The following is a 14,121-nucleotide window of genomic DNA, read 5'->3' as shown; positions in this document are numbered from 1 at the left end:
TACTAAGGGCACAGTTTTCACTAAGGGCATACTTTATTTTTAGATAAGTGCTTATATAAAAATTTCAGTGAAAGGCGGCAGCACCATTTAATTCCCTCTTATTACAACAAGCCTATATACCCATCTTAATTAGATTCAACTTTACTTTAGAAAACCACAGAGCTTAAATTTCTCCACCCACCACGTTTTGTCCTTCCCTGAAATTCCCCAAGACTCCATGTCTTCCAGAATGGTCCATTCTTTAGCCTAAGACTTTCCATTGCCTCAGTTTATCTCAAAGCATCAGAAGACCAGAGACACAGCCTGGAACAGGCATAACTCTCATTTTTCCAACCTCATCCACCCAGGTATTCATACCCAGGCAAGATTGCCTTCAACTCACCAGGGTGAGCTTTTGTTTAGCCCAACACTCATTACCCAAATTTTCACAATCCATAATATATATATATATATATTTTAAAAGGTAAGAATACCCATTTTCTTTTTTTAAATATTTTTATTTTTACTGATTTCAGAGAGGAAGGAGAGGGTGAGAGATAGAAACATCAACGATGAGAATCATTGATTGGCTGCTTCCTGCAGGCCCCCTACTGGGGATTGAGCCTGCAACCCAGGCATGTGCCCTTGACTGGAATCAAACCTGGGACCCTTCAGTCCTTAGGCTGACTCTCTATCCACTGAGCAAACCAGTTAGTTCAGGGGTGGGCAAACTTTTTGACTCGAGGGCCACAATGGGTTCTTAAACTGGACCGGAGGGCCAGAACAAAAGCATGGATGGAGTGTTTGTGTGAACTAATATAAATTCAAAGTAAAGGAGCGGAGGGGAGAGCAAGAGAACCCTCTGCTCTTTCGGCTCCGCGGGCCGGATAGAACAGCTGAACGGGCCGGATCCAGCCGGCGGGCCGTAGTTTGCCCACGGCTGATAGGGTCATAAAAAAATACTTTGAAGTAACTTCTAGGCCAGGGGTCTAAAAGAAATATTCCCTAAAAGAACTTGGAGAGATGATACATTAAGACACGTGTGTCCTCAAATGGTTCTGAATTATTTTCGGTGGTATAAATTGAAAGCATCAAATAACAGAATCACAGGGAGCGAGTAATTGCCCTGAAAACAATCCTCAGCCTGTCCAGTTGATTCAGTCGAGGAGGTTTGTCGAGTGCTAAGAACTCTCTAACAAAACTTCCACATCCACCGATCCTTTTAATCTGGCACTGCAGGCCTCAGAGGGCCAGACAATATTTAGCTAGAATAGTAACACTGACACTTTAAACATAAATTTAAGTTCCAAGGAGTGAACTGATTTAGAAATACTAAGTAAACAATCGTACAGGTGGCACCAAGCTATGTGTAGGTGTGGGAATGACTGAAGTTTGGGAAACTCTCTGGAAGACAATGAATGACTCAACATCAGAGCAACAAATGCTGTAATGGGTTTCCTAATGCATCTTGTCAAGGTTGCTCACACACTGGCAAGTGGAGTTGACATGCAAGTTTGACTCCTGAGTCCACACTCCTAACCCTTCACTCTAACCACAAATCCAGAAGTAAACTAAGGGAGTGATGTTGGGGATAATGAGAGAAATGTGATTGAGCAAGTACACACTGGATGTGGTGTGTTAAGTGGGGTGACTGAGGAATTTCCCAGCATCTAGTCTGAGGATCGGCTATATGGGAAAAGTAGTAGCCAGGAATTGGGGTGGTCATTGAGAGAATGTATTAAGTGTGACATACAGATTTTGAGGTGCCTGTGGGACATCTAAGTAGAAGTGTCTTGTATTATACACTAAAGCCACATCTTACTCCAGGGTTGGGCTCTCAAGTCAGAGCATAAGGCAGAAATCATACAGATTTTCTCCAACAGAGACACTTCATTGTGGGTTGGCACTGTATGCACTGTCTCTCAACAGGCCAACAAACCCTCTCCCTGTCTTCACCCCTAACTCCCATCCCCGGTGTTGGAACAGAACCAGATGATGTTTTCATGTTTATGAAAATTATATACACTAAAGACACTTGGCAGAGGGGAGGGGGTTAGGGGGATAGGAGGAGATTAAACAAAGACCATATATGCATATATGCATAGCCCATAGACACGGGGGCGGGGTAAAATGGGGGACATCTGTAATACTGTCAACAATAAAAAATAAATTTAAAAAATGACAGGGTGCTGGAAGATGCTCTCAATGAGAGACTCACAGGAACAGAGCCTTAGAGGCAAGAGTAGGCTCGGGTTGAATTCTAAGTTAAACATAGAAGATATACTCCATGACGTGTGCATCTGGCATATATTTTTCCCCAACATCCTATCCCAATAGATGGAAGGTCAACACAAAGATGAACTCACTTCCCAAAATTTTATTTTGAAGAAGAAAAAAAGACTAAAAGAGACCTCATTCAGAAAAGATAATTTTTACAAAATGGCAGCAAATCCAGTGCAGCTAAGTAGTTTGATGTGTGAATTTTCACCTCTCTTCATCCTAGCCTCCCCAAAATCTGGAATAAATTCAGAAGGATGAGGGCGTAACACTAAATCATTTAAATTCACTTTTTTCCTACCCAGAAAACTCACAAAACTTCAACTTTGTTCAATTAATTCTCTACTGAAAAAATTTTTGAATTCTCCTTCTACCTTGTTTAATTTTGAGATGTTTATCCCACACAACTTAGCAATTAACTTGGTATTTTAAAAAATTTAAAGCATGCCCTGGCTGGTGTGGCTCAGTGACTAGAGCACTGGCCCATACAATGAAGAGTCAAGGGTTTGATTCCCGGTCCAAGGCGCATACCTGGGTTGCAGGTTTGATCTCTGGCCCTAGTCAGGGCTCATGTAGGAGGCAACTGATCAGTGTGTCTCTCTCATATTGATGTTTGTCTTTCTCTCTCTCTCCCTAAAAATCAATGGAAAAATATCCTCGGGTGAGGGTATATAGCAGTTTTCTTTTCAGGAACTCTCTAAGACAGAACCAGTACACTGGTCAGCTCTAATCGGTCTGTCTTAGCTACACAATTTTACTGCTTACAGTCTGCTGGACGTCACTTTTCTGTATCTGCACATGGACTGGACTGGGGTTAATGTCTAAACTCCCTTCCAATCCTACCATAATAAAACCTTTAAGTCTAACTTTATAACCCTCTGCCTTAAGTATGACAAGCACACACTTTCAGTCCAGTGAGGCTAAACCCTACAGGGAGAGCTGGCGAGGCCAGACTACGACAAGAACCACCCTTGTTATGTCCTTCAACTGCTTATCCTCCAGAGATCAAATATGAGGCTAGAAAATGGCTTTTTAACCCTGTCATTAAACATGAGCTTATTTAACAGCCTTTAGGGCTTCCCCAAGTTATCAATAAAATTCTTATATCCTAGGCATTATAAAAAGCTCCTAGATTATCACTTGAAATTAATTCATTCACCAAATATTTACTGGGGATATAGGACTGCATGCAGCGGACTGGCAGAGTGCTGTGTCATAAGCATCTTGAGCACACAATTTGGCTTGGTGCCCTGCAGAAGTGGAACACATCCAAGCACTCCACAGGTTGGTGAAGACCGGAGTGCTCTCCAGCATTTGCTTCAGAGGCAGAAGATAGGGAAGTGGTTAACATGCAGGCTCTGGAACGAGACCTAGGTTTATAAAATGCTAGCTCTACCATTTCTGAACAGCCACAGGACCTTGGCCAAATTACTAGAATGCCTGGACCTCAACTCCCTCATCTATAAAATGGAACTATAAATAGGATCTCATGAGGATTAAGGAGATGGTGCATTCAAAATGCTTACTATTGTGCCTGGTGTATAGTAAGGACTTAGGTAGTACATGTTGGCTATTATAATTTCTACTGCATTCTTCTTTTTATGTTCTTTTGCATCCTTACAGAGGAATAATCAACACACACACTAGGTTTTCCTTCAAGTAGCATTCCCCTACCCGCAACTCAATGGACCAGCTGGATTATGCATGGATCATGTATCCTGATGTTCCCTTTCTAAGGAGTGTAAAGTCCTCATTCTGATTCACAGGACAGCGATTCATGGTTCTCTTCCTTCTCCCCCCCGCCCCACCCCTCCCCACATACACACACAATAAAACATAAAAACACAATTAAGAAACAGCAGGGCTGAAAGCTGCAGCCTCGGTGAAGTCAAGACATGGGCAATCTCCATCCAGAAGGACTAAGTTGATTTCTGATTTTAACAGCAGCCCTAGAGATGGAGTCAGTGGGTCTGAAGCAAAACTCCTCCTGTGATCCCACTTGGTAGTAGTTGCTGTGGTGTGCAACAGGGAATGCAACAAGTGGGTGTGCTGGTGGTGGCTGGCAATTAGTTCTCTAAAGGGAGGACTGGTGAGCTTGCAGCAAAGCGTAGCTCAAAATACACATACCACATCAATCTATCCATTCTAAATTTAAGAAAAATCCAACCTGGAAGAGTCATCATTATTCACCATTCCTTTAATTACCTCATCAGAATAAAGCAAATCACTGATTCAAAGCGTATTCACAAAATGCTCAGTTCACCCCTTCACTAGATCAGGTTAAACTACCATACAAGTGTGTTTCCACTCCCTCCAGTTCCTGCCCAGGAAGTAAGCATGTGATCATCGCCTTTCTACATCCCTGTCCAGCCATTTCCACTGTGAGAAGGGCTATGGCATCCTCTTTTCCTTGAGTGCTTTTGGCCATTACGCATCATACTGTTCTGGATCTATTTCCAAACCACAGAACACAAGATGTAATACGGGGGGCAATCATGGCTGGCAGTTTGTTTCTTCAGATGTTAGAGCAGGGGTGGGCAAACTTTTTGACTCGAGGGCCACAATGGGTTCTTAAACTGGACCGGAGGGCCGGAACAAAAGCATGGATGGAGTGTTTGTGTGAACTAATATAAATTCAAAGTAAAGGAGCGGAGGGGAGAGCAAGAGTACCAGATAGAACAGCCGGATCCGGCCCGCGGGCCGTAGTTTGCCCACAGCTGTGTTAGAGACTGTACTTATTATCACCATTTCTTACTGTAAAAAAGAAGGGTATTTCCAGAGCCACAGTAGAAATAAGATGCAATCACCTGATAATACTCTTCTGGAGAGGCCAGGCTGTCTGTTTCAATCACCATTATATTAGTGACACCTAGAGTGGCAGCTAGCACACAGGTGCTCAAGCAAGTTATTTAGTGAATGAATGAAGCCTCTGTGCTCAGAGTGCGAGTGTCAGTAGTTTATAAACATGTAAATGACAGCATGCGAGAAATCCATATGATGAGGAACAAAATATCGGAAAGACTATTCACAAAATTAGTAGTCTTGCCATTTTCAAGCTTATCACTTCTTATACAGTCACTAGAGGCCCAGTGCATGAAATCTGTGCACAGGTGCAGTCCCTAGGCCTGGCCAGTGATCAAAGCCCGAGCATCTGGCAGGGAAGGGCAGGTCCCAGCTGACCTCTGGGCCCTGGGCAGCACCTGGGCCCCCGGGTCCCTGTGTGCACCCCTCCGCCTGAGTCATGGTGCCCGAGTCCCCACGCAGAGATGCGGTGAGTGTGGCCAGATGCCGCAGGCTGGGGCACAGTGTGGGCCTCTGGGCCGCTCAGTGGCACCGCACGGAAGTCAGACGGGCAGTGCGCTCTCTTCCAGCGGGCCTCGCAGACCGGTTCCTGCGTGAACCCAGGGGAGCCCAACCAGCCCCTGCAGTCCCAGCAGTTGCGGGGCAGGCTCCTTGCGGGCACCCAGCACCTGAGTGTGTGGGCTTCCCTGGCAGCCCGGGGGAGGGTAGCAGGGGGAGTGAGAGCAAGCTTGGTGGACATCCCGCATTCTCACCGCACCTCTGTCCTTTCACCCCTGCCCCCAGGTAGCTGGTGAGAGGTCGCAGCCCCCCACCCACAGTTCCCTGCCCCAGCCCGGGGCCTGGCCTCGATCATGACCTGCTGGCTGCTGGTCGCTGTCTGGGGGGTAATTGGTTGGGGCCGGGCCCCCCGCCTGGCCCCCTCAGCACCTGGGAGCTGGGCAGCGGCCCCGCCCCCTGCCGCCTGCTGTCTGCGGGGTGATCAGCGGGGCCATCGGGTCCCACTCACACCTGCCTTGGCCTGGTGCCGCCCGCTCACCTGCTCCATCACCCTGCCGCGGTCCTGCTCTCGTTGGAGCCCATCAGGGCCAGCAGCACCTTCACTGTCACCTGCTGCCAGTGCCATGTCACTGACGCCCGCCATGTTCCGCGCTGCCCCCTGGTGGTCAGCATACATCATAGCGAGCAGTCGAACTCCCAGTCGAACTCCCGATAGAACAATTTGCATATTAGGCTTTTATTATATAGGAGGATAACAAAAATGGCTACCATCTATTGAGTTCTTACTGTGTACTGGGCATTTCATAGAAATTACTGCACTTATTCCTGGTACCACCCCTAGGATATGGAAGAAGAAACTAATACTTAGATTACAGGGTCCAAAATCCCACCACTGGTCAGCAGCACTAAGGCAAGATCTGTCTTCTGGGGGCCAGCCTGATGAGAGCGGTTCTGTAGGTAGAATAGTCCTTGCAGGCAAGATGGAATGGAAGTTGACAAAATCACAGAGCAATGAAGAAACTAGTGCACCAATTATCTCTTCTTGGCTAACCTAGATGGGAGATAACAGGAGGAGTGAACCAACTCAAAGAAAGGTCCAGTGGAAATGGCTGGTAGATTAGAGATGGGGGAAGAGTAAGCACTCAGGATGACTAGAGTTCTGATTAGTGGTGGTACCAACAGAACAAGAAAAAAATTACTCACCTTACATAAGGATCAAAGGCTGCTGAAAGTGGCCTTTTAGAACATTTAAAATTAGAACATAAAATTTAATTCACACATAATTGATTAAAAAAAACCAGACTGCCTGTATTCTTAAAGAAATGATAGGCTTTAACTTTGTAGGGCATGAAAAAAAAAAAGTAGGAGTCTAATTATGTATGTTCTTTCTTTTAAAGTAGGGGTATATTATGTGCATCAAATTAACATGCACCATTTCTGAATTTTACCCAGATGAAATTTAAAAATGTGAATGATCTGACTTGTCAGCTTAGAGACAATCACAAAATTCATCAGTTATATTACATTTTCACTGAAGGGGACAAAAAAAAAATCTAGGTTAGTCCACCTGGCTGTAAAAATAGGCTTCTCCAATGTGAAAATAGTAAACTGCCTCATTATTATTCTAGTCTCAAAGGCTTAACCAAGCTCAGCAAGAGACATGTGTATTTTCCCTGTTCTCTCCACAGAGTATCAATTTTGAACTAAAAAAAAAAGACCATTTGGTAACCAAGAATTTGATCTCATGGAGTCTAGGGTCCTTCCTAGGAGGAAACCACACATCTCTGAAAGGTTAATAAACTCTTCACATGCACCCCTAGTTCTCATTAGTTACAGTGTTTTTAGGGGAGCTAATTTTCTAAATCAGTTCACAAAAGGGTTCTTTTGAAATACTCTATTAGATAGATGGTTTATTGCCAAAGAGAGGGTGACATCAATAAATTAAACCCTAGCCTGGCTGGTGTGGCTCAGTTGTTGAGCATCGACCCAGGAATAAAGAGATCACGGTTCAATTCCTGGTCAGGGTACATACCTGGGTTGCAAGCTTGATCCCCAGGAGGAGGTGTGCAGGAGACAGCCAATGGATGACTCTCATCACTGATGTTTCTATCCCTTTCCCTTCCTCTCTTTTTAAAAATCAATAAAAACATATTAAAAAAAGAAATTAAACCCTAATACTACTTGACGTTTTCCTTTTGCATACTTTCTGAGTATGCAACGAAAATATGGGTAAGTCTTTATAGCTACATCGAAGTGAATCCCACAAAACAGGAGCTAGAATCACCTAATGAGATTCTCGCAAGAAAATTATTGCTGCTTTCCCTTCATTACAGCAGGCTTATGACAGCTTTGGGGACAGACTCAAAATTATATCAGCTCCACTTGAGAAAAGTTTTTATACAGTAAAAAGATTTCCACTAGATCTCTATTCCTCCTGACTCAACTATAAAAACCCTAAAAGCAGACAATCAAGAAGTTTAAACAGCGATATCAGCATCACTGCTATACAACTTGTGATTTTATCCACTAAAGTTCTAGCCCTCACTGCTTTGATTTCTTTTAGTCCTCACTAGATTTCGTTTGCTCAATAAGATAATTTAGAATAATCAGTATATACTATAATGTCTAACTCCATTTTAATACATGGTCTATTTAAAAATCAGGTATAGTCATGCACCATGTAACAACATTTCAGTTAATGACAGACCACATACACCACCATTGTCCCATAAAATTATAATGGAGCTGAAATTTTTCTATCGCCTAGTGACATCTTAGCAGTGCAACACATTACTCATGTGTTTGTGGAGATGTGGTGTAAACAAACCTACTGCACCGCCACACATATAAAAGTAGAGCACATACAATTATGTACAGTCCATAATACTTGATAATGATAATAAGTAACTGCTACTGGTTTATGTACTTACTATACTATACTTTTAATCATTCTTTCAGAGTGTAGTCTTTCTACTTATTAAAAAAAAGGTGTGCTGTAAAACAGTAGCTTTGTTACACTGGCTGTCATCCATCTTGTGTTTACCATCTCTTGACCACATTGTTTTCTCTTGTTCTTGATTTAAGCTCATGTTGTTTTGTACAGTAACATGCTGTAGCCTGGGAGCAATAGGCTATATATCATACAGTCTAGGTGTGTAGTAGGCTATACCATATGGGTCTGTGGAAGTGCACTCTATCCAGGGGTGGGCAAAAGTAGGTTGACAGTTGCAAGTATGGGAAACCCAATTTATTCTACTATTATTATTTTCTACTAGAGGCCCAGTGCACGAATTTGTGCACCAGTGAGGTCCCTCAGCCTGGCCTGTGGGATTGGGCTGAAACCAGCTCTCTGACATCCCCCAAGGGGTCCCGGATTGCAAGAGGGCACAGGCCAGGCCGAGGGACCCCACCAGTGCACAATTGGGACCAGGGAGGGATGTGGGAGGTTGGCCAGCCGGGGAGAGCCACGGGAGGGCTCCAGGGCATGTCTGACCCTTCTCGTCCAGTCCAGTCCCGATCGACCGGACCCCCGCAGCAAGCTAACCTACCAGTCGGAGCATCTGCCCCCTGGTGGTCAATGCACGTCATAGCGTCTGGTCAACCGGTCGACTGTCTGCCCCCTGGTAGTCAGTTCACGTCATAGTGAGCAGTTGAGTGGCCTTAGCATATCATTAGCATATTACACTTCGATTGAACAGTTGACTGGACACTTAGCATATTAGGCTTTTATTATATAGGAGGATACAAACAACTGTAAACCTACTTTTGCCCACCCATATGTTCCCACAACAATGATATTGCTTAATGACCCAGTTCTCAGAACTATTGCTAAACATGTTAAGCGGCATATGACTCTATCTCTACAACTCACCACACAATGTAGTAGGTAAACATCCTGGGAATAATTTTAAAAAAATAAGAAACCTTCACACAAGGGTGTGGCACTTTAACATAAAAGAAGGGTGTAGAAAAGAACAATACAGGAGAAAAATTAAGCCTGCATTTAAAGTACTCATTTGCTTTGCCACTTCTCATCATAGTAGTTGAGGTACAAACTTTATCACCACCATTTTGCCCATTATGAAGACTGAATTTTAGTAGGTTCTGTGAGTTTTGCCAAAATGTTTAAATGATTTCATAGTCAGCCATCCATCCCTCAAAGATTACTAATCTTGTTGTTTACACAAAGATTAACACAGTTGTGACAAGTGAAACCAAGCTTCCAAATTTCTTCAAGTCTGAAATTTCTTCTGTCAACTGAGACATTAATATAGACTCCCCCAATTACAATGCATTAGAAATAAAGACTGTCAACTTTCTCCATAGTTTGACTGTGTTAGCCAGCTGTCAGCCTTCCAAAGTGTAAACAATAAAACTTTCTGTAAAAGTGCCACAACCTTTTGTGAAGGTAAACAAATAGCCTTTGTCAATGCTTTTTCCTAAATGAAGTTTCTGGTTATTTTCATAACAAATTGTTATGAAACATTTAAAGAAACTGCAAAAAATAAGAGAATTCTTTTGGGGGATGAGAGTGGAGTTGATGCAGGAGGTATTATTCCAACAAATATAATTAATCTGTAAAAACAAATCATTCGGTTAAACTGACTAACAGATGACAAGGGAAAACAGGTAAATAAACCAGGGATTTGTCACTTCACTTCTGGGGCAAATGATTACTTCTCTGAATTACGACTGCACACCCAAATCCTGCACATGGGGCGGCTCCGCATTTCTGTCCCTGTTGCTACTTTTCCCGTCCCATTGGCCGGTTGGTCTATCTGGGAGGTGGCAGGCCAGAATCTGAGCAGGACTCTTCCTCCCTGAACTTTATACAGAGAAGCTGACACTCAAATGCTGAGGTCTTGGACAAGCGAGTAATCAACTAGCTGAGCAAAAAACAAATCCAGGTAGCTCCTGCCAGAACTAATGCCAAGGTGGAGGAGGTGCTGATCCAAATGGCACTTCAATGGGCCAAGGGGGTGCGGGGACCGGGGCGCAGAGAGAGCCTGGACGATTCAGCAGCCCAGAGGGGGCAAAGGTATCCCTGAGGAGGGGTATGGAGAAGGCTTCCTCTTCCTCGCCATCGCCTCCGTCTTTATTTTGAAGCGCTAGAAGAATCGTCCCTGCTGCCCGCTCTGAAGAGCTATTTTCACCCACAGCCAAAATCAGCAACAGCAAATTACACTGCAAACAATGGAGAGCGCGCGGCTCGGCACAGCGAGAAACTCCGGAGAGACAGCGCGAAGACGGACTTTTCACCGGGCAGAGTCCCTGGCGCTCCCGCCGCCACCTGCCCCGCGCCCGAAACCCCGAGGGGATCAGGCGGCATGGGAGGCCGTCCCAGCGCGGACGCGAGGCCGCCGGGAGCAAGATTCCCTTCGACACCGTCCCGCGTGGCGGGCGCTCCCTGCTGGAGAGCGCGGCGGAGCGCGGCCGTCGGGGAGACCCGGCGTCCCGGACGGGCGCACGGGGACCGAGGACGGCGGGTGGCGAGGAGTCAACGGGCCGGGCTCAGCTCCGCGTCCCCCCGGGCGGTGGAGACCTGTGGTCTCCGAGCCGCAGGCCGGGCTCCGACGGCCCCCTTCCCAGCCCCTTCAGCGCGGACAGGGGCGGGGAAGACCGGACGCGGGGCAGCAGGGGAAGGAGAGGGGCGGCAGAGAAACGTGGGAGACGAGAGTTCGTCCACGAGGCAGCCGGAGCCCACTCGGCCTCGCCCCTCGGCCCGGCGCCCCCACACACCCAGTTCGCGCCACTCACCCGACTCTTGCAGCGCTGGTGCCGGCCCGGGTCGGAGTAGGTCCGGTCCACGGTGAGCGCCGTGTCGCTGCCCGGCATCTCGGCGCTCGCGCCGGGAACCTTCCCGTCTCCTGGGGCCGCCGCGCCGCGAGCTGCCGGCCCTGCTCCGGGCGCCCGGGGGCGGCGGCCGAGCGGACGAGCAGGCTGCTGCAGCTGGGCCAACAGCCCACACCGCCAAGCCGCCCTGCGCCGCCGCCGCGGGGTGGAGGGGGCGGGGCGGGACGCGAAGGCTCCTCCCCTCCCCTCTCCCCGCCCCCGTGCGCGGCCGCCCGCGGCCCGGAGAGCCTTCCCCAGGTGTGACTTCCCTGCTCCCGCCCTCGCTGAAACTTGAGTCTACTACCCCCTCCTACACTGCCCTCTTTTCCTTCAAAAGTTGAGAGGCATCTATTTGTTGACTTATTTGTATAATTATGATAAAAGATGGATTTTTGACACGATGTTGAGGCGTGCCTTAAATGCTTGCTTTCAGGTTTTTGTTTTTGTTTTAACTTTCAGAGTGCACTTATTGGGCATCTGCCATGTGCCAGACCCTGGGACAGGGACCAGAGGTGTTTAAAGCCCCTGTTTTTCTTATAATTCACTGAGCACAAAACACACTTCCACTTAAACAAATATCTGTGGTGCTGTGTATTTTAATTTTGCAAGTCTAGCTCACCTTTATGTTGGAAGCCACCTGAAAGTCAAGACATATCTTTTCATTTTAGTATTCCCTATTTCCAATAAACAGTCCCCATCCTCAAGAAATTTGGAGTTTAGAAGAGAAAGGACTGATCGGTGAACAATTAAATGTTACCTAAACCAACATTCAGAACACAGGGTCTGGTTATCTAGGGTGAACCAGGGGGAGACTGAGTTGAAATACTGGAAGTGCAGCCGCCTCAGAGAGGAGTCATTGCAAAGGGACCAGCCAAGAGAAAGGAAAGTAAGCTCCTTCCCTTCAAAGGGTTGAGGGGCTAGGGGCGTGCAGGCAGAAGAAAAGTATTGAGTATAAAAACAAAGGCACATTTGGAAAACCTCAAGATAGGGGGTGTCTTTAAGAACAGAAGGATGTGCTGGGAAAAGTAGGTGGAGACTGTGTGGTGCAGGGCTCCACTTTCAAAACTACAAAGTTCAGCCTTAGTATGTGGGTATTGGGAAGCAGCTGGAGGTTTCTGAACAGGGAAAGGATGACGTCAGGAGGGGAATTTTAGATCTATGTGATAGCCATGAGAAGCACTGACTGAAGATGGGTAAGGGACACTAGTTAGAAGACCATTGCAAAGACTGAGAACAACCTAAGGTCTTTCAGAAGAAGACTTGGTGTAAATTATGACACACCCATCCAGTGGAGTATTGGGTAACTGTAATGGAATGAGGCAACTCTCTATGCGTAGCTACAGAAATATCTCTAGCATATATGGTTAAGTGAAAAAAGCAATATGCAGAATAATTTGTATGGTATTCCACCATTTATGTACAAACCATATATGTATGTGCTTATATATGCATAGAATATTTCTAGAAGGATAAACAAAAAACTAGGGAGATAGACAAGAAACTGATAGCAGGAGAGGAGAACTAGGTAGCTACAAGGAAGGGATGAGAGATTTATTTTTCACAGTACATACTTTTAAAAACTTACCTTTGTTGTTGAAAGTATTACAGATATCCTCCCTTTATCCCCCATTGACCCCCCTTCATGCCCTCCCCCCCTTCCAGGCCTTCACCACACTATTGTCTGTGTCCATAGGCTATGCATATATGCAAATAAGTTCTTTGGTTAATAACCTCCTACCCCCACCCCACCCCCTTCCCTCTGAGATTCATCAGTCTGTTCCATGCTTCTAGGGCTAGGCAAATGTGTATATTCCTGACAGTTCCTGGTATAGTTTGTATTCAATACATACTTGCTGAATGAATGGATAAATTAAACATTTATTAAATGTCTACTTATTGCCCAAGCACTGGGGTTTTAAAAATGAGTAAGATATAAGCAAAAGGTAGGTTTTGCCTTTAAGGGGTTGGAATGAATAATATATAAGGATAAAAATTTGCTGAATGATGAGTGTTACCAATTTTCAGATACTGCCTAGTTACTGAAATTTGTGCAGTCCCCGGTTATTTATTCAGCACCGTAGGTGTGATAGACTCTGTTCCTGGTGCTGGGTGTAGAAAACTAACACATGGTCCAATCCTGTAGGGACATGCCATCTAGATAGGGAGACAGAAAAAAAAAAAAAAGTTGCTACCTAGGTAAAGACAGGTCTGTCCCTAGCTAGGTGGTAGGGCAAAGGGAGGTGTCTCCTTAGGGGCTCCCCTCCTGAGCTGTTTCATGTTTACCATGTCAATACAGTAGGGATAAGGAAATAGACATGAAGGAAAGCCTCATTTTATAGAGGAAAAGTATAAGCCTTTTACAAAGTAAAGAAAAATGTTTTTCCTTTCATATTCCATTTTGGTTTAATAGTACAGGTTAGTGTTGCCCCTGGGGGAAAGATCAATAAGACAAAAAGTACAGCTTTTTCCCCCTGAGAGTTTAAGGACAGAGAGAGTAGAAAAAAAAATAAATCATATTTTTAAAATGTACTAACTAGCCTGCTGTGAATGCATGCTGATCAGATGTATGTATGTATGCATGCATGTATATATGTTGAGGATCAGAAGCTTCCAGGCCTGATGCAAATAGAATCTCTAATTTTAACTACCTGGTTTGCAGCCAACTCGAAGTAACTACTCTTCACATTTACTGGTATATTTAATTTTTAACATAGCATGTTCTATACAAGAAAA

The 14,121-nt window shown here is 45.4% G+C and overlaps 1 protein-coding gene across 3 annotated transcripts in view; it reads right to left on the bottom strand.

Annotated features, from left to right (window-relative positions):
- Window positions 1-14,121, bottom strand: part of TMCC3 (transmembrane and coiled-coil domain family 3) — a 274,820-nt gene that overhangs the window by 69,513 nt on the left and 191,186 nt on the right. The window contains exon 1 of one of the 3 annotated variants that reach the window (XM_080659718.1): window positions 11,314-11,662. The exons of the other annotated variants lie outside the window; for them this stretch is intronic. Coding sequence (XP_080515844.1) covers window positions 11,314-11,391 — 78 coding nt within the window. The 5' untranslated portion in view covers window positions 11,392-11,662. Of the gene's footprint in view, window positions 1-11,313; window positions 11,663-14,121 lie in introns of those variants that run through there. 3 annotated transcript variants of the gene reach the window in all.

Source organism: Plecotus auritus (assembly GCF_963455305.1).
Source record: "Plecotus auritus genome assembly, chromosome: 3".
Lineage (NCBI taxonomy): Eukaryota > Metazoa > Chordata > Mammalia > Chiroptera > Vespertilionidae > Plecotus > Plecotus auritus.
The sequence above is the reverse complement of the archived record's forward strand: the minus strand, read 5'-3'. Positions and strand labels throughout refer to the sequence as shown.